Genomic DNA, 23,813 nt, shown 5'->3' with positions numbered 1-23,813 from the left:
TAGAATGGTTTTCATGACCTTTTCCAGCACTCACTTTTCAGAGGAGTAGCCGTGTTAGTCTGTATCAGCAAAAACAACAAGGAGTCCTTGTGGCACCTTAGAGACCAACAAATTTATTTGGGCATAAGCTTTTGTGGGCTATGAAAGCTTATGCCCAAATAAACTCAGTCTCTAAGATGCTACAAGGACTCCTTTTTCCAGCACTGTAGCTGCTTGCTACTTACTGGATTGGACATGTTGAAAAGAAGAGCCACTCTTAAGTGCCTGGAATCACCAGGAGAGAATTATTGGAGGATTCGCATTTCACAGCTCTGCTGTTATAACAAAAAAGTCTTCTGGCCAAATTTAGCCTTCAGCCACAGCTATACAACCCTAGTCAATGGATGACTAAAGGCAAAATTTGGCCCTTTAAAGTTTGTTTTGAGCAGAAAGATCCCGAGGTTGCCTCTTGTGGTTCTTCAGAGGCCAGGAGGATTAAGATGCCAGTAAGACACCACTAGAGGATGTGTTTTTTTCCCCCAGTAGCTCAAGAGAGCAGGTGGTAAGAGACTTGCACCAGTTTTCACCACATTTATAATGTATTAACCTATGACAGCCATTTCGTGTGTTCTGGCACAAGGACAATAGGCAAAACTCTGGTAAAATTCTAGTGAAATGCAAGCCAAAGTCTTGGCCCAGCTGATCTGTTTATTGCTCCCTGAAACGTGGGCTGCTGCAAAGAGGTGTATTTCTAGGCTGGCCAGTCTCCATTTCTGACTGGGAAGTGCAGGCACACAACCTGCTTTCTAGTATCCCATGAGTCGATTGTTATTCAGCTCCCTTCATTTCTTGTGGATTAGTACACACGTTCATGAGGCTAATAATTTGTGTAACTTACATGAGATTCTTTTTAAATGCATCTGATACAGATTAAAAAAAAAAGGGAACAAGGTTTGGTTATAAATTGCCTTGGAAAATTCTACTTTCTTCTGGGTAAGGTTTTAGGGTATTGATGGTTGTCTAGTTTGCCTATTCCAGCTTGGGGGAGGGGAAGAGGGAGACAAAGGACGTTCAACACTTTGCTGCTCACTCTGCCGGGAACATTGGTTTAAACTCCTGGGTATTTGCTAAACCACTTTAAAAAAAAAAAAAAAAAAAAAAAAGCACCGAGCAAGAGATGCGTGTGGCCATATAAGCATTGTCTTTGGGACTGCCTATGGCAACAATTCAGCAAAGCACATAAGATCACGTATAACTTTAGATCGGTGTTTAAGTGACATTGACTTTAATAGGACAACTGACTTGTTTAGGCTAGGCTGTGCAAAATTGAGGCCCATGTGAGTAAAGGCTGCAGGACTGGGCCATCAGGAGGGAGGGATGGATGGATGACGGAAGGATGAGTTGGTGGCTTCCATGGAGCGGGGAGCACATTCATCCTTGGCTTAACTGCATTGACGTCAGTGGGCTTGCACCAGGGGTGAAGTCAACTCCCTGGTTTAGGAAGATTTAGCCCATACATCTGAAATGTATTTTCTTGGGAGGGTCTTGGGTCCTGATCTTTCAACCAAGAACTGGGGGGGGGGCACATGGCTGCACCTACATTATTTTCCATGCAGGATTAAGGCCCTGGGTCATAACCCCTATGCTCGGTATGGGGACAAGATCTTCGTTCTCTGTTAAGCACCAGGCACACTTTCATAAGTCAATCGTAATAAAACGGTCACAGTGATGTAATGCAATTTCTGTGCATGAAGCAGCTGCAGGATCTGGTCCCATATTCTAAGGGCCAAATTCTGCCACCTATACTTGTGCCAAGCACTATCATACTTTGTGATCAGTCCCATAATTGTAGGACAATTCCACTAACATGAATAAGGGGGGGGGCAGAATTTAGCTCCAAATAGTCTCACTAAACGTATAGAAAAGAGAAAAAACACGTGACATACCTGATGATTTAGGCATTGTCTCAGCAAGATACTTAAACACGTGCCCAACTTTAAGCATGTGACTAGTCTGATCCCATTGAAGTAACCGGGATTACTTGCATGCTTAACACTGGACACTTGCATAAGTACCTTGGTGGATTAGGGCATTCATACACAGAGATCAAGAGATAAAAGTTTGAAAGAAAAAGAGGAGGTTGTTTCTAAGTCTGGCATTGAACGGAGCTGGCAGCAACATCTTTGGGAGCTGCCTTTTCAACTGGACCCGCTGCCTATGAGAAACAATAACCTGGAAAAACACCTTGAATGTACTGCTAAGATTTCTTACCTCCTTGACTAAGGAGCCAATGTAGAGGGAAGTGAGGGGTGTCTGCTCAGCTGGTTTAATAACCAGTGTGTTCCCACAGCACAGTGCCGGTGCCATCTTCCAAACAAGCATGAGCAATGGAAAGTTCCACTGAAAGAGAGTATAACGTTGATCAAATTAGTGCCAGTCAGCTCCCTATTGATCTCTGTGCAGTATTCCCCTTTGCTTTCGTAGAAAATAGGTGGTCTAGGAAGATATCCACCATTACAAAGGACTCATGACAGTATATAGCACCTGGGTGGGTTACACAGGTATCGCCTTTGAAAAAAAGTTTAGAGTACAAATTGCACCAGCCACGAACGACAGGTTCTTTTACTCAGACAGCTATGGAAGAAGTTTTACTGAGCTGGAGATCGGTGAAGCACACAGAGACTTTATGAGCTGTAGTTAGGACAGACAAATAGAATTGAAATATTAAAATCAATATACATACGTAGAAGTACCATAGTTTCCTGCATTGTACATACTTGCAGCCTTACATTGTGCATAGTCACAGCCTATGGAGGCCATTAGAAGTGAAGCTGGAAAGAAACGTAACTGGAGAAACCCGTAAGTGGAGATGTCATTCTTGGCTGCCATCTACTTTGTCGCTCCAATGTCCCAACTAAAAGTTGGATTTACACCTCATTTTATACCTCAGACCTCCTTGCCCTGCACACCCACACACCAGAGGACCATAATTGACTGAATAGCGGCCCCATGTCCATGGATGGCTGTCCAGGAAACCACAATTGGAGTTCCGATTTGCTGACATAGTTATTTGCAGCAATACATTTCCCAATCTTTCCAGTACATTAATGAGGTTAACCTCATGGTTACATGTTAAAAATCTCCAAATAATTCCATTGGGTTTGTTCTTTTGTGGGTAGTTTATTACAAAGCACTTATTACTTAAATTTTATAACCCTAGATTAAGCACTTATTCTTGTGCTAATTTATCACTTACTCTTCGGCCTCAACTGGAACATTGTGTCCAGTTCTGGGCCCCACATTTCAGGAAAGATGTGGACAAATTGAAGAAAGTCCAGAGAAGAGCAACAAAAATGATTAAAGGTCTAGAAAACATGACCTATGAGGGAAGATTGAAAAAACTGGGTTTGTTTAGAGAAGACCAAGAGGGGACATGATAACCGTTTTCAAATACATAAAAAATTGTTACAAGGAAGAGGGAGAAAAATTGTTCCTCTTAACCTCTGAGGATAGGACAAGAAGCAACGGGCTTAAATTGCAGCAAGGGCAGTTTAGGTTGGACATTAGGAAAAACTTCCTAACTGTCAGGGTGGTTAAGCACTGGAATAAATTGCTCAGGGAGGTTGTGGAATCTCCATCATTGGAGATTTTTAAGAGCAGGTTGGACAAACACCTGTCAGGGATGGTCTAGATAATACTTAGTCCTGCCATGAGTGGAGGGGGCTGGACTAGACTGCGAGATCCTTTCCAGTCCTATGATTCTATAACTGTTAGGCCTCTGCTAACTACCGGCTACTTAAGCTAACACTACTTAAATTAACAACTTACTGAGCCTCAACTTATTGCAAAGCCTACCTCAAATATTAATATTTTATGTTTCTCTATTAGTAAAATGAAAGCTATTAGGGCTGTAATGCTATCTTAAAGCATTTTAATAAATCTTAGCATAGCATATATAATTTGATCTTGCACTCTAAGATCAGATCAATGGTTACAGGTCAACAGAAACACTTCTTCCAAGAGATTATGGACTTTCCTTGGAATCAAAATATCATTGGCAGCTGTTAATTTAATTCTACTCTGAGCTGCAAAGTGTTGTCCATAACACAACTCCATTCTTCCCAAGAACCTCAGCTCTTACTTTGCAGAGATTTTCAGCTGTTAGCTGAGCTGCTGAGAAAGACTGGCCCTGTGTCTGAAATCAGCTCCTCTGATGCTGTGTAATGTCACAGATGGACAGTGTGCAAATGTGATAGTTCTACGGAACGAAGCTGTTTATTGGAATAATCTTGTCCCCCGCGGCCGCTGCAGTGCAAATCCAAACACAGCACTGTTAAAACGAAGCCTGAAGATGAAAGGATAGGCCTAGTTTAATCCCCCGTGCAGAGTCAAATACTACGAACAAAAGTAGTAAGTTTCACCTTTAAAATGCTAGTTATGTTAATAATCTAAGGAGTAGTTACCAATCCTGGTAGGGTATTTTCAGTTTCAGCATGATCCAAACTCATCCCTAGTTAGACGCTAGTGAAATCAAGGGAATTACATACCAGAATTGATAGTGGCCTCCGTTTTTTATTATGACAATGTCCTTAAAGTGGAACACTATGCCTCAGGGTGCACATAGTCATATCAGCCTGGATTAGGATTACATTTGCAATTTAAGCCCAATATTTATGTATAATTCCCATAGATTAAATAGCAACAATATAGATACAATCTTGAGATAGCATCCACTCAGTTCTCCCTGCCCCCCATGATATGGTGGCTTTCCAAATCTCCTGCCTGAAAATAGCCACAACAGAATTTTTGAAGGGGCGTAAATCCACAAAAGCATCTGCCAACAGTCAGATCCGTTTGGAGGATGGAAATAGAGGCATTTAAATCAGTGGTCAATGCAAGCTGGAGCTTGCTAAGTGTATGAACAGGATTGTAGGATGGGGTTGGCTGCAGTGGCAGGGAACTGGATTCGATGACCCAAGAGGGCCTTTTCAGTCTTATGTCCCTAATGCAAAACGCTTGAGAGTCTCAACTTCATTGGACTCAAGTCACTCAAATGCAACTCATTCCCAAAATGACAATACTAGGTTACTTCAACCAGCAAGGCTCTGTAAAACAGAGTGAGACAGCTTTCATTCCCAAGCCAAACTCTGTCTCCGCATGTCGATCTATCATCTACAGGACACTCTCCTATTCAGTCTCCCACTCACTCTGCAGTCACCTCTCTCAGGGAAAAATAAATAGACCATTCAGCTCCAAGATCTAGGTTAGAAGTCAGTCACGAGGGACCCAATCCTGTTCCTACTGAAGTTAGTAGCAAAAACTTCCATTGACATTAATGCAAACTGGGTCAGGATCAAAGTCTCCAGCATCCCAGCAAAAATACTGAGTTGTTTTAGTCTCTGGTATAGTCCGGTTCACCCTCCACAACATTGGCCAGAGATCTTCCTCTGACTTTCCCCAACAGACTCCCACAGCAAAGTAGCTTACACACTACTCTTTGCCTCTAACACAGATGTTCAAAGCACTTTACAACCATTATGGCTCCTCTACAAAAAGTCTGGCTGCCTATTTTTTCTTGCTGAAGAACTGAGGAATTTTAAGCACTAGCCAGAGTCTCTCACCATCAGAAACAAACCCACCAGGGAAAGGAAAATGGTATTGATCAGTTATAGAACAAACAATGGGAACAAGGAAACAAGCTAATAAATGACAATTTAAAAACTAAACAAACCACAATGCCTCGGAGCCAGTCAACAACCGTAATGGTCAGGACAGCTCGCTTGCAATCACTCAATAAGAAAAGGATCAAGAGGTAAGAATAACAGATGATCATGGATGGGTCACTGGTGACTCTTATGTAAGTGCCATATGGGAGACTGATACTTGATCTTGAGACCCAACCTTCTGTGCCAAAGAGCCGTTCAGAACGCCATAGGCCAATTCCTTCTGATGAGTCAAGAAACATCATCAACAGGCTCCAAAGGGAATGCCCTCCAGTCCACCCTCCTCATCTAGGAGGGTGTGATGGGGCGCATTTGTCCCGCTCTGGTACTGCGAGGGTTAACTCCACTCTCTGGGCCAAGGAGGCCATGCCCGCGCAGCCCTGCTGGGCATGCTCCAGTTGGAGACTAGGTATAAAAGGGAGCAGCTCATCTCATTCAGGGCTGACCACCAAAGAGAGAGGACGCACGTTTCAAGCTCCAGCCCAGGAACCGCAGAAGTCCCAGACAGCGGAAGCCAGGGATGCTGAGACTCCGGAAGATGCCCATTGAGTGGTGGAGTTGTTGGGAGCCGCACTGACCGAGTAGCCCAGAGACCATGGCAACGCTGGGACCACAGCATCAGGAACTGGGTAGGAAGTAGCTCAGGGAGACTAGTTCTGTTACCAAGTGGAGTCAGCGTATTTCGGACGGATTCCCCATTGACCCAGTGGCAGGCGTACTTGCCACTGACAGGGCCCTGGTGAAGCAGGAGAGCCTGGGCCCCCCTACCAGGCTGCTACCCACCCTGGTGTGGTGGCCCACTCCCCTGACAGGCCACTAGGTCATGTAGCCCCACGGAAGGGGCAGTTATACTGACTCTGGCGACTAGGCCCTACGTCCCCGAGAGAGGGCGACCTTGCTGACACTGGCCACTAGGCCACACAGCCCTGAGTGACGGTGGCTCTACTGACTCTTGCCGCTAGGCCATACCACCTTGCTGAGCCAGGTGGCCACACGGACTCTGATGACCACTAGGCGATATACCCCAGTTGAACTGGGAAGCCACAGTGACTCGGGCCATTGGGTCCCACAGCCCTGTGGGAAGGGGCCATCACCCTGACTCTGGCCATTGGGCCACACAACCTTGAGAGCGCGCGTGGCCATATTGACTTTTACCGTTAGTGCACACAACCCCAAGACAACGGCTGGTCGTAAGGACACGACAATGGGGAAGTAATTACCCTGCCCCAAGAGGCCATGGGTCGCACTTGCCCTGCAACAGAGGGCAATGGTTGCAATGCTATGGGGGGCATGCATATACATTTTTGTAAATAGAGGGGACCTTCAGGGTAGGAGCACCTCGGCTAAAAACATTAGCTAGTCTTCTACTTACCGGCGTTATAGCCCCACAGACCCCCATCGGTTCATGCATGGTGAAACAGACAACATTTTCATCTGCAAAACAAAAACGTGTAAGGGATCAAAGCTAATATTGCGACATACCTGCATGTACTGCCCTTGTGGGGGGTTGAATAGTGGAAACAATATAAAATGATTATATAAATAAAACCGGTGAGGCAGAATTAATATAAACTAGTTAAATGAGGTGAAGCTAATCTGAGAAGATTGTGGAGTGACCCATTCTATCCCACACCCAGGCGGGGTGCTCTTCGAAAGGACGAAAATGATCTGATAGGAAACATCTATCCCAGAACAATTCAGATCTTCTGCTCTATACAGAGGGCCAAGTGCTGCTCTAATTCAGACTGGTAGAACCCTTCGAAATCCACAGACTTTCATCACATCAATTCCACTGGGTCAGTTCCTCTCTTACACTTGCTCCTGCTGCTCAGACATGTTCAGTTGGTGTAATTCTTCATTTCAGTGAAGAATAAAAGGAAAATTAAACAAACGCTTTTATGATTTTTAGTTTTGATGGGGGTGGGGGGGGGGGGACGAACAGGTTTATTTCCCAGGGAAAAATTCAAAGTTTGGTGACAAAATTCCCACAAGAAATATTTAAATAACAAAACAAAAAATATTTCAATTGGATTCAAAAATCAAGTTTTGTTTTGATTCAATTAGCATCAAACATTTTGTTTCGGATAATAGAAACAAAAAATATTTTAGTGTTAATTTCCTGTCAAAAGATTTAATAAAACCATTTGCCCATTAGAAATGTTGCTTTCTATGAAGCTCCATTTTGGGGGGGAGGGGGGAGAACCTCTAGTTATTACGCACTTTGGAAGTGATCTCAAACAAGACTGAGAGCCAGTCTCCATAGAGAGCAGATCTGCACATTAAAGCTTGGGTGACAGAAATCTGATTTGCCATAGGCTTGGACTCTGCTACTCTTAAATCAATGCTGACTGGTGGAGGGCGGAGGGGTGGGAGCAAGTGCATTCCTTCAGCGCTACCAGAAGGAGCCGCTCTTTAACCTTCGTCTCTGGTGCTCTTTCCTTCGTGGACCCCCAGCTATCACGAGGGCAAAGGAAAGGGGCAGGCTGCTGACTTTCAATTAGCTGTTCACTCACTTCGTGCAAACACCCTTCTTATCTTAGGCAAACCACCTGTCATTTCCCAGGGCCACACCTGTGCTCACACGTGAGCCAATAGATTCTTCCCTCAGTTACTCACACTAAATCCACTGGCGTGGGTGTAATGAAGCACAGAATTGTGCACAACCCCTGGCAGAGGAGTTTAAAAAAAAAATGCTGCAAGTGTTTAGAAATAAATTAAATACCCCTACAAACTAGAGCTTGACCAAACCCCCAGGAACTGAATGTCTGCCACGTACTTTGATTACCGACAGATCTGGCCTCTCTCCAATAAACCTAATTTAATTAACAACAAAGAAGGTACTCAAAAATATCCTTTGAACTTTGATTTCCAATGCACTCTTACTAACAGTGAAACCTTTAGTTTCAGTGAAACTGGATGCACAATAACCAAGGATAGAATTCTCATAAGTCTATAGGGCAGTTCCAAAACTCTCAGGGAGATACATAATCTTCTGTTACACTCTATGGCTTTTCCATAAGAGAAAAGGCATAAAGTAATTTGGGGGGTGGGAGGGAGGGATGATTTTTTCAGAAGGGAAACTCCCTACACTGGTTCTGTCTCAATGTACTTGATATCAGACTGAAGGAGCTTTTAAATGTGAACATGGAAGGGTTCAACTTACCCACTGGGATAGTTCTGCCTTGGATTTTATCAGCCCACCCAGCATAATATCTAAGTGTCTTTATACAGCCTTCCAAGTCAATGAAGAAGGCATGAAGAAAAGGTTTCCCTGTGTCCATTGTTTCCAAGGTCTGAAACAACAAATCACATGCATGGTTATATACTGCTCAATATTTATGGGGGGGTTGTTGTTTTCACAGATTCTAGACAAAAAAATTCTCTTCTGCAATCTACAAGGTTTATCTTTCTCCCACCCTACACAATGGAGAGGGGTGAACAAGAAGCTGGATATGAGTCAACAGTGTGCCCTTGTTACCAAGAAGGCTGACAGCATATTGGGCTGCATTAGTAGGAGCATTGCCAGCAGATGGAGGGAAGTGATTATTCCCCTCTATTCGGCACTGGTGAGACCACAGCCAGAGTACTGTGTACAGTTTTGGGCCCCCCCCCCCACTACAGAAAGGATGTGGACAAATTGGAGAGCATCCAGCGGAGGGCAACAAAAGTTATTAGGGGACTGGGGTACATGATTTATGAGGAGAGGCTGAGGGAACTGAGCTTATTTAGTCTGCAGAAGAGAAGAGTGTGTGTGTGTGGGGGGGGGATTTGATAGCAGCCTTCAACTACCTGAAGGGGGGTTCCAAAGAGGATGGAGCTCGGCTGTTCTCAGTGGTACCAGATGACAGGACAAGGAGCAATGGTCTCAAGTTGCAGTGGGGGAGGTTTAGGTTGGATATTAGGAAACACTATTTCACTAGGAGGGTGATGAAGCACTGGAATGGGTTCCCTAGGTGGAATCTCCATCCTTAAAGGTTTTTAAGACCCAGCTTGACAAAGTCCTGGCTGGGATGATTTTGTTGGGATTTGTCCTGCTTTGAGCAGGGGGTTGGACTAGATGACCTCCTGAGGTCTCTTTTAACCCTAATCTTCTATGATACTCGGATAGAAAAAGCCTTCTTTGTCCACTGGATGATGGAAAACACGTTTGGAGAGCACATGCCTTTAGTAATCTCTTTGGGCCCAAATCTGCTCTCACACTGGTGCAAACCAGGGATATCTCCAAGGAGGTCAATGGAGTTATAGCTTGGACCAGTTTTATACCAGCATGTCAGAATCTGGCTCCTCCTCTTTTTGCAGTTCCAAGTTCCAGTGACCCTGTTCCTCTCCTCTAGTCATGCAAGCTGGACAATAATGGGAAAGAACCCACATAAAGGAGGCACTACTCCTTGGTTGAATTAAATGTGTGAACAAAGATGAAATTGTACACTGCCACCCTTCAGAACCTTTGAGGTCCAAACAGGATCTGAATAGACTTCTTCACAGGGAATAGGATTCTTATCCAACTGGAGTAGTGCCTGCTAAAATTATTGTACACGCAGTGCCCCGATTTCTAAAAATAGACAGACAAAGCTGTCATGGGAATGACTGAAAAAGCCATAACGGGGCTGGCAGGTTTGTTTATGGATCAAGAAGATTCTCTTAATTTTCTATTTTTGACATGAATTTAAACATAGCGAGTGGTGTTTCGATCACACAGCCTTTTGCAGGCAAGATCTGGCCATGAAAATGGGCAGAAACATTTACGTTTCCAGTAGTGTTGGAACTGAGCCACATGGATGCAGACCTGGATTTTTCCTAAGTCCAGGGATGTTCAGAACTGGGGTTTTGGTTGTGCTCATTCTTGAGATTTGAGTCAACCATGAAGGCAGGTCAATGAGGTTGCCCCAGGAAAAGCCTCAACTCACCACAGCAAGTTGTCACATCCTTAACTCAAAGCCCCTGGCTAAGCCCATCCCTATTCACCGCAGCACTTAAGTATGTGCTTAATTTTTTAAGATCATGCTTAAATCCCAATGGCCACAATGAGACTTAAGCATGTTCTGAAGTGCAGTGCTAGGTAGGGGTGGATTTCAGCCTGTGCTTAAAGCTAAGCACAAGCTCAAGCGTTGTTTTGAATCAGGGCCAATATGAACACACAATTTGGCCTGAGTACAGATACAAGCCCTCCTGGAGTTCAGGGATGTCCAATATGTTTTTAGTTTAGCCCCACATCCAAGTTAGAGAAGAGAGTCCCACAGAAATCAATGGAAGTCTCTCCACTGACTTTATCGTCAGGTTGTGGAGCAGGTCGTCCTTCCCTTGGACTGACCATGAGGCTTCATTCTTCAAGACCAAGATGTTGCAAAATGATATTTTCCCTTTTTGGTGTAAACAAGAGTGTGTCCAAATTCACACAGCATCACATCCTACTTGAAGTTTCATTTTGCAAGCAGCATGTTCATGAAAAGTATGCCCAATGATACATTTTAAGTCCTGAACTAAAAGCAGTAGCTTCCCCCCGCCCCTGCCTTTTACTCTTGGGGAGTGGGGGGAAGTAACTTGCAAATTGACAAGAATTGGATGTGCTCCCTGCTTTGCTCCTCTGTAATGTATAGAAAAGGTCAAGAGATTTCTATGCATATGTCTTTACGCCGTCTAACCTGGAAGACTCCATGACAGCATCACAAGAGCGAAGACCGAAAAAAGTGGAGAAGGAAAATTTTAACAGTTTAAAAGAACTGTTTGTATTAACACCCGTTTAATATCATTGGCCAGTCAACGTTTTGGAGACGGTTAAGTGTGAGCGTTAACAGACATCCGCTGAAATCCTGTCAAACCCTTTGGCAAAAAAATACAACCAGACAGGACATTCCTGATACTGAAGGTTAAAAGCAAGCAGAAAAATTTGTCCATCGGAAAGAAAAAGGGGCACAAGGCCAACTTAAAAAATGATGTTGGTTACTGAGATCAAACATTCTAATTTCTAGGGAAAATTTGAGCCAGAACTTTGTGGCTTAGGCCCAAAGTTAATTTTTGCTTTTTTTAAAATATGACAGATGTCCAAATGAACTAGTGTCTCTCCTCCTGGTACCAGCTTGCCCATATCACACAGCCATCACAAAGTCTAGCATCACTCACCTCTCTATCGGGCAGAGTCAGGACCGAACTGCATGGACCAAGCTTCCCAGGGGAACCAGATTCGGAAGAGGGAGGAGTTGCAATACACAATGCAGGTGCATTGGTTCTGTGAGCAGTCAAGTCACAGTGGAATAATTTTTATGAAGAGCCAGAGGTACAGAGGGATGTTTTGTGAACAGGGCCAGCTCCAGCTTTTTTGCCGCCCCAAGTGGCGAAGCCAAAAATAAATATTTTTTTAAAAAGCCACGACCGGCGGCAGCTCTACCGCCACCGCTTCATTCTTCGGCAGCGGGTCCTTCCCTCTGAGAGGGAGTGAGGGACCCGCTGCCGAAGACCCAGACATGCCGCCCCTTTCCATTGGCTGCCCCAAGCACCTTCTTCCTTTGCTGGTGCCTGGAGCCGGCCCTGTTTGTGAATAGCTCAAAATCTTCACACACGTCTTTCTGCCATTTATTTCAATTGCTATAAGGAAGTTAAATCCTGTAGACATTCCATTTGATGTGGTTTACTGCAAATCAGTCGTGTTGTTTTATTGTTGCCATTGTCACTTGTCCCCTTTAATGTTCTGATAAGTAGAACACCCAAGTCAGGGATGGCACAGACCTATTTAGGTCATCCTTTGCCAATGCCAGATTGTTCCCAACTCTGTATCTTTGTTATTCTCTTCAGATGTTTCTTTCATTGAATTCCACAGACACGATTCCTTATTTAACATAGTGATTATAGAACCTTTTAGCCTTAGCAGCGGTCTTTGCCTGAAAGTTTTAAACAGGGTGGGGGTTATTTGCTCATTTTGTTCTAGGACTTTATGTATTTAAATATTTATTTAACACCATAGGTAAGAATGTTAACTTCAAGTAAGGATATGGTCTTGTTTAAAAAAATAAACTAAATAAAAAAACCCCTCAGTAACTCAAAGCTAACACACGACACGGACATCTCCAATGCATGACCTAAACTCTCTTAAACCAGAGAGAGTTGACTTCACCCCGGCACCAATGCAGTTAGCCAAGGATGAATATGACCACCCATGGGTGCCACCATCTCCCATGAATCCACTCTGTGGATGCAGGCCCTGATGGCCCCATCCTGCAGCCTTTACTCACGTCGGCCTCAGTTTTGCCCAGCCTAGTCTAAACAAGTCAGTTGCCCTGTTGAAGTCAATGTCACTGAAGCACCTGTCTAAAGTTGTATGTGCTTTGCCGAATTGCAACAGCCTGCTGAACGATCACCTCAGAGGCAGTCCCAAAGACAATGTTTATATGGCTCCACGGCTCAATCTCTCTTTAAAAAAAAAAAATTGGTTTAGCACAGAACACCTAGTAGTTTAAATCAGTGTTCCCCGCAGAGTGAGTATAAGCAGCATTAAGTGTTGAGCATCCTCTATCCTCCTACCCCCCCCCAAGCTGGAACAGGCAAGCTAGACACCCATCAACTGTATTTCACCAAGTGGACAAGACCAGGCGGGGCTAGGGGAGGGTAAACAAACCAGCCCCACGGCAAAAAGAAAGGAGTTAAGAAGGTGAGGATTTGCCACTGTCGTTCCCCGACGACTCAAACTCATTGACTGGGCAAGGTTTCCTAGCCTCCCATTGCGTGGGACATGGAGGTCAAACGGGAGGAGAGGCAGCTTTTCCAAGTCAGCATTCAGCCAGGGGCTTTACCCTCTCATTGTGTGTGGGCATGGGGGAGGGAGGGCAGAGAGAGAGAGAGAGAGAGAGAGAGAGGGAGCGCAAAGCACTATTCAAGTTTGAAGAGGGAGGTAGGCTTCACCTGCAATGCTAAGGTCTAGGGCGACCTCATCCAGAACACTGAAAAGAACGATGGATTTGGAATTTTTCCCTTTAATGAGGCAGAGATGCCCTTAAACAGCTCTCTCAAAATCAGTGACTTTTTTTATTAATTATTATTAAAGTCACTCTATCCAAATGTTATTAAACCAAGCTGGGAGCTTGGGAAACGAAAGCCTCCCTGAAGATGAGATTCCCCTTTAAAATAAACTAAACACAAGCTACAAACAGCCCCAGATCTCCAGGGCAGCCAGAGGAACAGAATTAAGTAGTCAGTCAATTGCTTCTGGTTTATTATCACTCCCCCACCACGTTTCACTTACCGCCAAAATGACTCGGTCTCGCTCGATGAGATCGGCTAGTTTGTGGAGAAGCCTTCCTCTGCTGAAGGCATCCATTTGTCTCCATAGAGATCCTCTCTGGAATGCTGCTTTCGCTGCCTCTACTGCCTTATCTATGTCGGGCTAAAGCAACCAAACACACACACAAAATATTCAGGTGAGAGAGAGAGACACACAAATTGCATAGTGCTATGAACAGCTACCAAGCAGGTTGCTTCCTATGCTGTGTTCTGCAGAGCCTGCCTACTGTAATATTGAATCATCTGCTAAAAGAGTCTCCTAGTTTGCTGCTGAACATAGGTCAGATCTTGCAAGATTCCAAGCGGCTTCAGACTCTGGTAGGATTTGACCTTGCTGGATAGGAACCTAAATTCAAATTTTGCAGAGCTGATAAGATCTTTCAGGGTGAGTCATTAAGTTTATGGAATTGGACCAGGCTTCACTCACAGGATAAAAATCACACACACACACACACACACACACAAATAACTCGACCAGATATAACACAAATTCGGATATAATGCGGTAAAGCAGCGCTCCGGGGGGGGGCGGGGCTGCTCACTCCGGCGGACCAAAGCAAGTTCGATATAACACATTTTCACCTATAACGCGGTAAGATTTTTTGGCTCCCGAGGACAGGGTTATATCGAGGTAGAGAGGTGTGTGTGTGTGTGTGTGTGTGTGTGTGTGTATTACTGAACATTCAAACTGTTACTAAAACTGGGTTGTTCCTTTAAAACAGCAAACATCCCACCTGAAAAGCAGGACTACCTCTCTGCAAAGGACGGCCGAGACTCAGGAGTGGAGTATTTATAAGGCTAGTCCTGCCCTGGCTAGTGTAGGAAGAAGAAACAGAGATGCTGCCTGGTACATACTCTGCAAAAGGAGTCCTGCCAGCCAAAGCAGAAGTCCTCTAGGTGGTGGGATGGCCATTAGCGTGTCTCTGAGTGGGAGCATTGTGTGTCCCTCCCTCCTGTTGGGTAGCACTTGCAGTTGATTGCAACATACTTGCTAGCCAGCTGGGAGGCTAGATGTGCTCCCTAATCTGAAGACCACATCCTCTCTGGCTCCTGAGAACTACATAAAGATCTTGTTCATTTCCTTTCATGGGACCATGGTTGGGGAAAGGCCCCCTTCCTGCATTGACTACCCGGTGTGCTAGCATCACAAAAGAAGTGACTTCGCCCTCATCAGCTTTGCAATTTTCCACTGAGATCATCATCATTACTAACAATCCAGACCTTCCCAGTAGTCACGCTAGGAGCAATCTTACAGATCACAGCATTACTGTGGACCACGACTGTTCTCCAAAACCGGGCATGTGGGCGGCTCTGTGGTTAGCTATGTTCATTCCTACTCACTGCACTCCCAGATACCACACATGGTTTGGTATTTTGTAGAGTCATTAGGTATGCAAGCAGGAGAACTTCCCCAAAATACCTCAATGGAAACTCAACTACCCCTCACATTAAGCATCTGAGTTCAAACCAGCAAAGACGAGGAAATTCTTAGGTAAGGCTGAAATTCCATTCTTAATCCACCCTATGATGACTAGGCACAAAAGGGGTCAGAATGGTGCGTTACAGTACACAGATGTTGCAATCCGTAGGCACCATGCGTGACATAAGGACAGAGTCATAGCTGTCAAGGTGCCAAGGACAAAACGTGGGACAAAAAGGAGGGACACGCAAGACCTAACAATTCACAGAGTTTCAATCTGTGTGAGATTTATTTAGTATTGCACACACAAAACTACCTCAAAAGAGTGTTAGGGTTGCAAAGTCAAATGCTAAAAGGTTAGGAAATGCTAGAATTAAAGTTGCCTGTGAAACCTTAATTCAGGCCCCTTGTGTGTCTGTGATTGTGATACAGTCTCTAATTACATGATCACAGACTACTTTTTCCACAGGACCCTTATGGTTCTTGTCCCCTCTCTTCCCCCCCTGTCCCCTACTCAAACTCACAGGTCCAGTTCATCACCTCTGCATTTGAGTCAGGCCCCTTCCTCCTCCTCCCTGCCAGGGCGCCAGGAGGTGGAACACAGAGTCCATAAGGAAGACAGTTTCCTGACTATTAGTTCCCGAGCCCAGTGCCACAGCAGCCCAGAGGAGCAATGGCAGAGAAAGTCCTGGTCAGCTCCAGGCTCTGTGGGGATAGCACACATGCACTACAGTTAGTAGGTGGTGTGGTGCAGAGAGGGGATAGAGCATGCCCAGTGCAGATGGAATCGCCAGGGAATTCTGATAAGTCTCTACTGAGCACGTGCAAACAGATGAGTAAGTCTTTGAACACTTATGTCAAATTTGGGCATCTCCACAGGAACAGCAACATGCCTGAGACCAAGGTGACACCCCCCCCACGGGCCAAATGTCAAGTCCCTGTTTCAAAGCACGGAGGCACTAGAGCTTCTCAATGAAGCAGCTCGACGAATTTTGTTAACATGGGCAAAAACAATGTATTCTCCCCTCTAATCTCTCTCTCATAAATGGCTGAATCATTTCCCCTGAAATATCCCAAAAATATTCAGACTGAGACAGACATTCAGCATGGAAAGTTTTAGCCCAAATAGTCAACGCTGGACAAAGTTATAAGCAACTGAAAACGGGGCAGAGGGATTACAACGGGAAACGTTGGGCCACCTTAACTACAGCACCACCAGCTCTGCCCGTAGTAAGTAACCCCGTCTATAACTGCTCCTTCTAATCTCAATCCACCCCTAAAATACAAGGGTGGCTGGCATGGATGGCAACAGACACCCTTAAGAATCACAAGTACGGGAAAGGCCGACTCCTCTGGCCTGGCTGTGATGCATACAGCCAGCGCATAGCATTGCAGGTTTTCCACTCCAAGGCAGAACTCAGCCATGTGCAGAAAGACAAAACAAAGCCAGACACCCTACAGGACTCATGGTTCTACAGCACTCGAAATTCACTCCTGTGCACAGGACTATGCCAACCACAGGGAAACATGGAGAATCTTTTCTGTGATCGCACTGGAGGCAAACTGGGACAGGTTGAGTATTTTACATGGAACTGGTCTGCCAGGTCAGGATGCAGAGTTCCGGGGCTGGTAGGATGGGTAACAGCCCTGCAAGCAGCACAGTGGCACAGCCTTAACATTAGTCAAATCAGTTCTTCCCATGCCTGGTATCAACCTGACAGACGTTAACACTCAGCCCTTATTTGTAGGCCAATGAAAACGCCAGCAGAGCATCACTGCCAGCACCTCTTTCCCACCCAGGATTTCCCTCTGACTGCAGGTGACTGCAAACAATTCCTTTTTAATTTTGTAACTAAAGAAAAACAAAACCTTTGCTCCCCAGCGAATAATGAGTTGGCCACGTTTCAGCGCCAAAGCCAACTGTCATCGCCAAATTATTAGTTGCCAAATTCCCATCCCTCATGCACAGCCTAAGCAAACAGGCATCTCAAGGGGGACTTACCCCGAGGGAGATGGAATCCAGCCCCCACAATCTAGAGTCAGGGTGAGCAGCAGCCACACGGCAGCTTCTGTAGTGACAGAACCTGCAGCCCCCCAAGAGTTTTGGCCACCACAGCTGCATAGCTCCTGTCTCCTCAAGTCGCGCCACTGAGAATGCCCCAGAGCCCGGCTCCACAGCGGTCTTCATTTACGAACCTAAGTCTGCCTGCATGAAACACCTGGAGATCTAGGATGGGGGGGATTAAACTGGGGCTGGGTTCATCTCAGGGGATTCAGTTTGCACAAGACTCTTTGGTTCCAGGCCATGTGGATTTGCAATCACCAACCTCCGAGTGTCATTTTTAGGTACTAACAGACCCAAAGTTGCAAAGCAAAACTCAGGTGAATACACCCAGTTTGGCCTGTTTTGGGCCCCGAACACAATTTTTTAAACTCATTCAGCCCCAACCCCAGCCTTGCCTGCTGCCCCCTTCCCACCCCCCCACCCCACACACACAGCAGGAGTGTCTGCATGTAAGATTTAGGGGATGCAAGGAGAGAGTCTCTGGGTACAGCTAAACCGCAATAAAAAAAAACCCCACAGCAGAGAGTTTCAGCACCCAAACCCCACAAGCCTGAGTTAGCCGACCCAGCCCAGGCATGCCCATGCCACAGGTCTTTTACACTGCAGTGTAGACATACACTCGGTGACCAAAATATCCTGCATTCGCCCCCACACCAGATATCCACAGAAACTTCCACAGCTTGATCCTTACAGGCCAGAGAGTCTCTCTCGGGAGAGCCCAGAGAAGGAAGTTTTCCAACGACAGTCCCATGAGCTAGAAGTTAAAACCTCTCCCTGGCACCCAGGAGAGAACAGAGTAATGAGAGCTCTCTCTGTAGGCGAGACATGAGGTTGCCATCTTTGTTTTGCTCAACAGTTTTCTTTAACGGAGGCATGAAAAGCAGGCCTGAAATACCCACCGAACGACTTTGTAACTACTTGAGGAGGCACTTAGCTCACATAACTATAGCGGAGCCATAGTTTCTGCCTAGTAAAAGTTACCACAGGATTAGCCTCACCCCATAGTTTATACAGTAATTATAATTAGATGCAATGATGTGCTATATAAAATTAATGATATTATCTGGCCACTTTACAATTGCCTCCACTGCTGCATTGTGCATGGACAGTCTGAGTCTTCTGGACATCAGGCAGGAAGGCTGCTGCTTATTCCAAGGGGTCCTTCTCCCTGGATGTGGCTGCATTAAGCAGATTATGAGCTTGCACCACTACCTAAGCTTGCCCTCTTCCCTAGGACAGAATCATAGACTCCACCCCATTGCCATATATATAGCTAGGGTGGCCACCTGCCCAGGTTTTCCCAGGATCATTCCTTTTACTGGTGGTAGCTTTCCGGGAAATCTGGAGGGTGCTCAGTATACCGTACCAGCGCTCCAAGACATTGTTTTTTTGCACTGCAGAAGTGGCAACCCTGTTATAGCATTATGGTCCATGGGAATGTCACTGGTATGGGCAGGGGCATTCTTCTAACAAAGAACCTTTGCCCCGTCAGTTTTCCTGTCCAAGAGCCAGGGTGCGTAGCTTGACCACAGAGGTGATGATACACACTGTGCTTAAAACATTCCCCATCCCACCGCTGATATGGAGGGGACTTCGTTCCACAACGTGAGGGTAAGGCCTCATCACTAACAACGGTGACAGGAGATCAGATGGAGAAAGGCAAATTCTTGGACCTGTCCTTCCTCCTACCGCACGTCCACAAGGCCCATGTTTGTGAGGAGTTGTGGTATGGGTAGAAGGCAGGTCTACTAGTGCCACTGACTCCAGTCAGAGGTTTGTGTGCACAAGCAGGGCTGGATTACGGTTCCGAGGGGCCAAACGCTAATGGGAGGGAAGAGCTTAAGTATGAATGCTATATTGCAAAAAAAATTATGAAGGCCTCAAACATTTCTCTGCATATTTACATATTATGTGTGTAAAATTAACACGTTTATTCTACTCTCTCGACACTCAATTCTTCAAACATACTTCTGAGTAAGAGTGAACACGAGGGATGCTACGCTGTCCTTCTCTTCGGCTTCCTCCCTCCTAGCTAGTGGAGTGCTTATCCGCATGGGGATCAACATTGCAACATTCCCCAGTGCCTGCTCAATCTACACCCACGGCTGGCACAGGTTCCTGGGGTAACCGGATTTTTAGTGTCCGGTCACCAGTGTTAACCGGATCCCTGGCAGTGTGTTCCTGCTGCCAGCTGAGCTCCTTCCAAGCCACAGGGGGCTGCTACATGAGCAAACTCGTTCTTCCCCTCCTCCCCCACCTGGCCCTGGCTGTGTAATGGTTAAACCGGCCCTGTGCACAAGGCATGGACTATGGAGTTCTTGACACTTCTATAAAATATTGAGCACTCATTCATCCTTTGGTTTGACTGATCATCACCTATTAATGGGACTGTTGCAGATCCACTGAGAAGGGACCAGAATCCAAGAAGGTTTGTTTTTAAAAAGTGTCCCTAAGAGGATCTTTAAAAATAAACGTGCGTTCCTTCTTTGGTCTCAATCTCCATCCCCAACCCTGCAAAGGCTTCGTTTTACACATGTGAGTAAACCCACTGAAATCCCTGAGCCTGCTCCTATGTGTAAAGCTAAGCAGGTGTGTAAAGCATTTGCAAGTTGGAGGGAGGGGGAACTGAATTACATCAAGTAAGTGACCAAAAAAAGCGTGCAATGGGGCAGTTGTTTAATCACTTACTTCTAAACTGTGCAAACAATACTTGGGATCATGCCTAAGATTTGGTTAAAATCGTTATAGTAATCGCCATCCTTAGCAAAGAAGCAACTCTCATGATTCTAGCGGAGTGGGATGTAATTGATTCTCTCTAATCCGTTTGAACAAGCTTGCCAAAATGTCAGGGCTGGCTCCAGGGTTTTTGCCGCCCCAAGCAGCGCAAAAAAAAAAAAAAAAAAAAAAAAAAGGCCGTGATCGCGATCTGCGGTGGCAATTCGGCGGGAGGTCCTTGGCTCCGAGCTGGAGTGAGGGACCGTCTGCGGAATTGCCGCCAAACAGCTGGACGTGCCACCCTTCTCCAAAGTGGCCACCCCAAGCACCTGCTTGGTAAGCTGGTGCCTGGAGCTGGACCTGCGAAATGTTTAGCTACCACAGGCTTTAAACCTGCAACTGGACCAACCACATTTTGTAGCAAAACCAAGAACGTACCCAGAACGCTTTCCTGATCGGTCACTCAGAGAAACTTACCTTATCGCCTTCCTCTACATCACAGATTTTCTCAGCCGTTGAGGGATTATATGTGGGAAACTTCTTTCCACTCATGGATTCGTGCCATTCGTTGTTAATAAATATCTAACAGGGGTCAAAAAGAAAAAAAAAATAGCAAACACACATGTACCCCCACGTGGAGGCTCAAGTAGCAATCTCTATGGGCCTGATCCTGCAAGGAGTGGAGAACCCACTGAAGACAAAGGGAGTCAAGAGCATTTAGCACCTTTGCAGGGTTAGGCCCTAATGTTAACGGCTGTTTCCGTTTTTAATTGGCAGTCAGAAAAACCCAACCAAGGGAAGTACATGTACATAAAGATCCAGTGAAGTCAGTTTTGATTGACCAAAGAATGCAGGATCAGGTCCACACAGTGTAATTCATGGGATTTAGACTTGTGAAATAGCCAGGGTGTATTTCAAACCCATATCCTTGGGTATGGCAAGCAGACACCAAGAGAAATCTACATATTTCAAGCACCACAGCTCCTTCTGCTGTACAAAGCACGAACATCAAAGATGTTGGGTATATGCTGCTAATGTTGCTTATTTTGGGCTACTCACCAGTGGTTTCTCCATTAGTATTTTCCACCAGTGAATGTGCAGTATGGACCCAATCTTGCAATGCTACCTCACCCAAGAAGTCCTTACTCACAAACGCCCCTAGCACTTTGCCAGTCTTTTGTCTTTGTCAATATCAATTGGAAAAGTTTTGTCTATGGCAAATAAAATTATATATATTTATTTTAAATAAATAAATAAATAAAACATAAGCCTTTCAAAATATGGCCTTCCTATAGCGAGGACAAATAGAGTCCCAAATAGTGTCGTGTAACGAAAAATGCATTCAAATACTTTTTAAATGATTAAAATTTTGATATTTAATATAAACTGTGCATAGACACCAGTATATAATTGATCGATTCAACCCGCATCTGCACTATTCTGACCCAGCTGGACGCTATCTGATGATGCTTTTATTAATGATAAATAAATGAGAATAAATCAAATGAGAATAAACACAGTCTTTAGATAATGAGCCCTGGTTAATCTTTGCAAGCTAGTAAATTATTTTATTTGAAGAAAAGTGTTTCACCTTTCCAGTGCAATGTACAAGTCTATTGGCACATCAGCTCATGCTAGAATTCAGTCCCACAATGAAAAAGAAAAAACAAAAACCCAACCAATCCTGCAGTCTTTGCACACTCCCATTGAATTGGATCTCGTGGGTTTCTTTTCTTGCCCATTTCAAAGCATAATTACTCCTTAACATTAGTATCATAATGAATAAATATTTTTCTCTGAATGCTTCTCCAAAGCACGTGCAGCATATATTGGAGGAAGCTGCCTAGATGCGAACTCATCTGAAAGTTGATTTTTAGATCCACCTATCCTGGTGGATTTTCACTGTTTTGGGGGGGGGGGGGGGGGGCAGGGGAGGACAGAGGTGTCACGATTACAAAACTCAGTGTGATAACTCCAAAATGAAGTTTTTGCACCCGGGAAGTTTTAAGTAGCCTGGAGTTCACAAATTACAATCCAGCACTTTGGATGCAAACATTTTAAAACGGTAAGTGTGAGCAGGTTTATGGACGACAAAGGCAAATTTGGATCTAAAATGAGGAACATTTCACTGCAAACTTGAGAGATACAGGGGAGGGAAGCCCATGAAATGACAATGGAATGTTTACAGCTACTAATGAATGGGGCACCATTTTGCTGCATCGATGTGTTAGCATTAATTATGGATGAGGGAGCTGGAGAAAGGATGAAATCACTCTAGCGAATGGCGGACTCAAGGTGACAGACAGAATCGCCAAGATTCTTTTCAGTTTCATACAACTAAGCTTGGGTCTTCCATAAGAAGTCACTCTGCATGAATTACATGGATCATCACCGCACTCTTTCATGTTCATCTCTAGGGACATTATAGAAAGATCATTTGTGAGCGATCGTTGCTTCATAAAAGCATCATGCTGATCAATACAAGACTTGATCTTGAAACAATTTCCCCAATCCAATAACTAGTAGAACTGAAAATAAGATTCTCACTTTAGAGGGATGAGTGCTGTTGGGAGACAGCTGCAAACATCTGGGACAAGTCCATAGAGTTTGCAGAATACCCCCATAGAGGTGTATTTATCATCATTCTAAGCTTAATATTGCCCATAATTTTCCTCATCAGATGATGTGTTCTGAGCATCAAACCAGAAGCAGAACTTGTACTCTAATTAACATTTTCCACTTTTGAGACAGTCTATTTGATTGTGTAGACATCTTTAGGGGTCCTATTCTCCACACCCAATCTCACACACAACCGCCAGTGAAGTTAATAAAAGTCTATCTAAAGTCACATTATGCCACTCCGAAACCAGCAGCAGAAGATGCAAGTTCCAGGTTAGCAGAAAGCTCAGCTTTTAAAAAGCAAGATAAGGAAAACTGGTTTAAGAAGAAGGCTTATCTGCTGACAAATTATTAATAAATAGCTAATCAAATTTGGTTCATTCGGTGTGTACCTGGATCACATTCAACCTGAGAAATTAATGCAGTTCAGCTTTATTTGTCCTCTTGCAGCTGAGGGACAAATTATAATGATCTCTTTTATATAACGTAGGAAGCTTGAATTATTTTATATTAATTAAAACATTCTAAACCCCACTAGCCAGTTTAGTTCAGCCACATAATTGAAATTAGCAAAGTAAAGGTCATATGTCAATAGCGCAGCATAAACTTAAAGAGTCCCTCCACTACAGGAACCGGTGTGTTAGAATACTGGTGAATACAACATAGGGGGTTAACTACCACAATGTGACAATTCCTAAAAAATATGTTGATGTCTGCAATGACTCTCAACTCTGCCTTAGAAACCAGCAATGAGCAGATGTCTTGAATATCAAGACCAAAGTAGGAAAACCAGGAGTCTAACAAGGGCTTTGGAAGTTTTACATTTCAGTGGCTTGGGATAACCAAGGCGTTTTAAAGGGAAGCTCTATTGATCACATAAGAGCTGACTGGACTTTTGGTTGTGTGTTTTTACACTGAAGCCCTGACTTTAGCAAGGATACCAGGAGCTTTTTTCAAGTGTAAAAATCAAACATTTTGAAAGGGGTAAGATCAGCGCAACCAGCAATTTTGGGTCTGATCC

General features: G+C 44.7%; 2 protein-coding genes across 31 annotated transcripts in view; both read right to left on the bottom strand.

The window, feature by feature from the left end:
• Window positions 1–23,813, bottom strand: part of DST (dystonin) — a 539,328-nt gene that overhangs the window by 150,216 nt on the left and 365,299 nt on the right. The gene's annotated exons all lie outside the window — the stretch shown is intronic.
• Window positions 1–23,813, bottom strand: part of LOC117875210 (aldehyde dehydrogenase family 1 member A3) — a 48,279-nt gene that overhangs the window by 22,686 nt on the left and 1,780 nt on the right. The window contains exons 2-6 of the mRNA XM_034766291.1: window positions 20,651–20,755; window positions 13,936–14,076; window positions 8,866–8,995; window positions 7,075–7,136; window positions 2,251–2,379 (exon numbers count right to left, since the gene is read on the bottom strand). Coding sequence (XP_034622182.1) covers window positions 2,251–2,379; window positions 7,075–7,136; window positions 8,866–8,995; window positions 13,936–14,076; window positions 20,651–20,755 — 567 coding nt within the window. The remainder of the gene's footprint in view (window positions 1–2,250; window positions 2,380–7,074; window positions 7,137–8,865; window positions 8,996–13,935; window positions 14,077–20,650; window positions 20,756–23,813) is intronic.

This window comes from Trachemys scripta, chromosome 3 (assembly GCF_013100865.1).
Source record: "Trachemys scripta elegans isolate TJP31775 chromosome 3, CAS_Tse_1.0, whole genome shotgun sequence".
Classification (NCBI taxonomy): domain Eukaryota; kingdom Metazoa; phylum Chordata; order Testudines; family Emydidae; genus Trachemys; species Trachemys scripta.
This window is presented reverse-complemented; position numbering and strand designations above follow the sequence as displayed.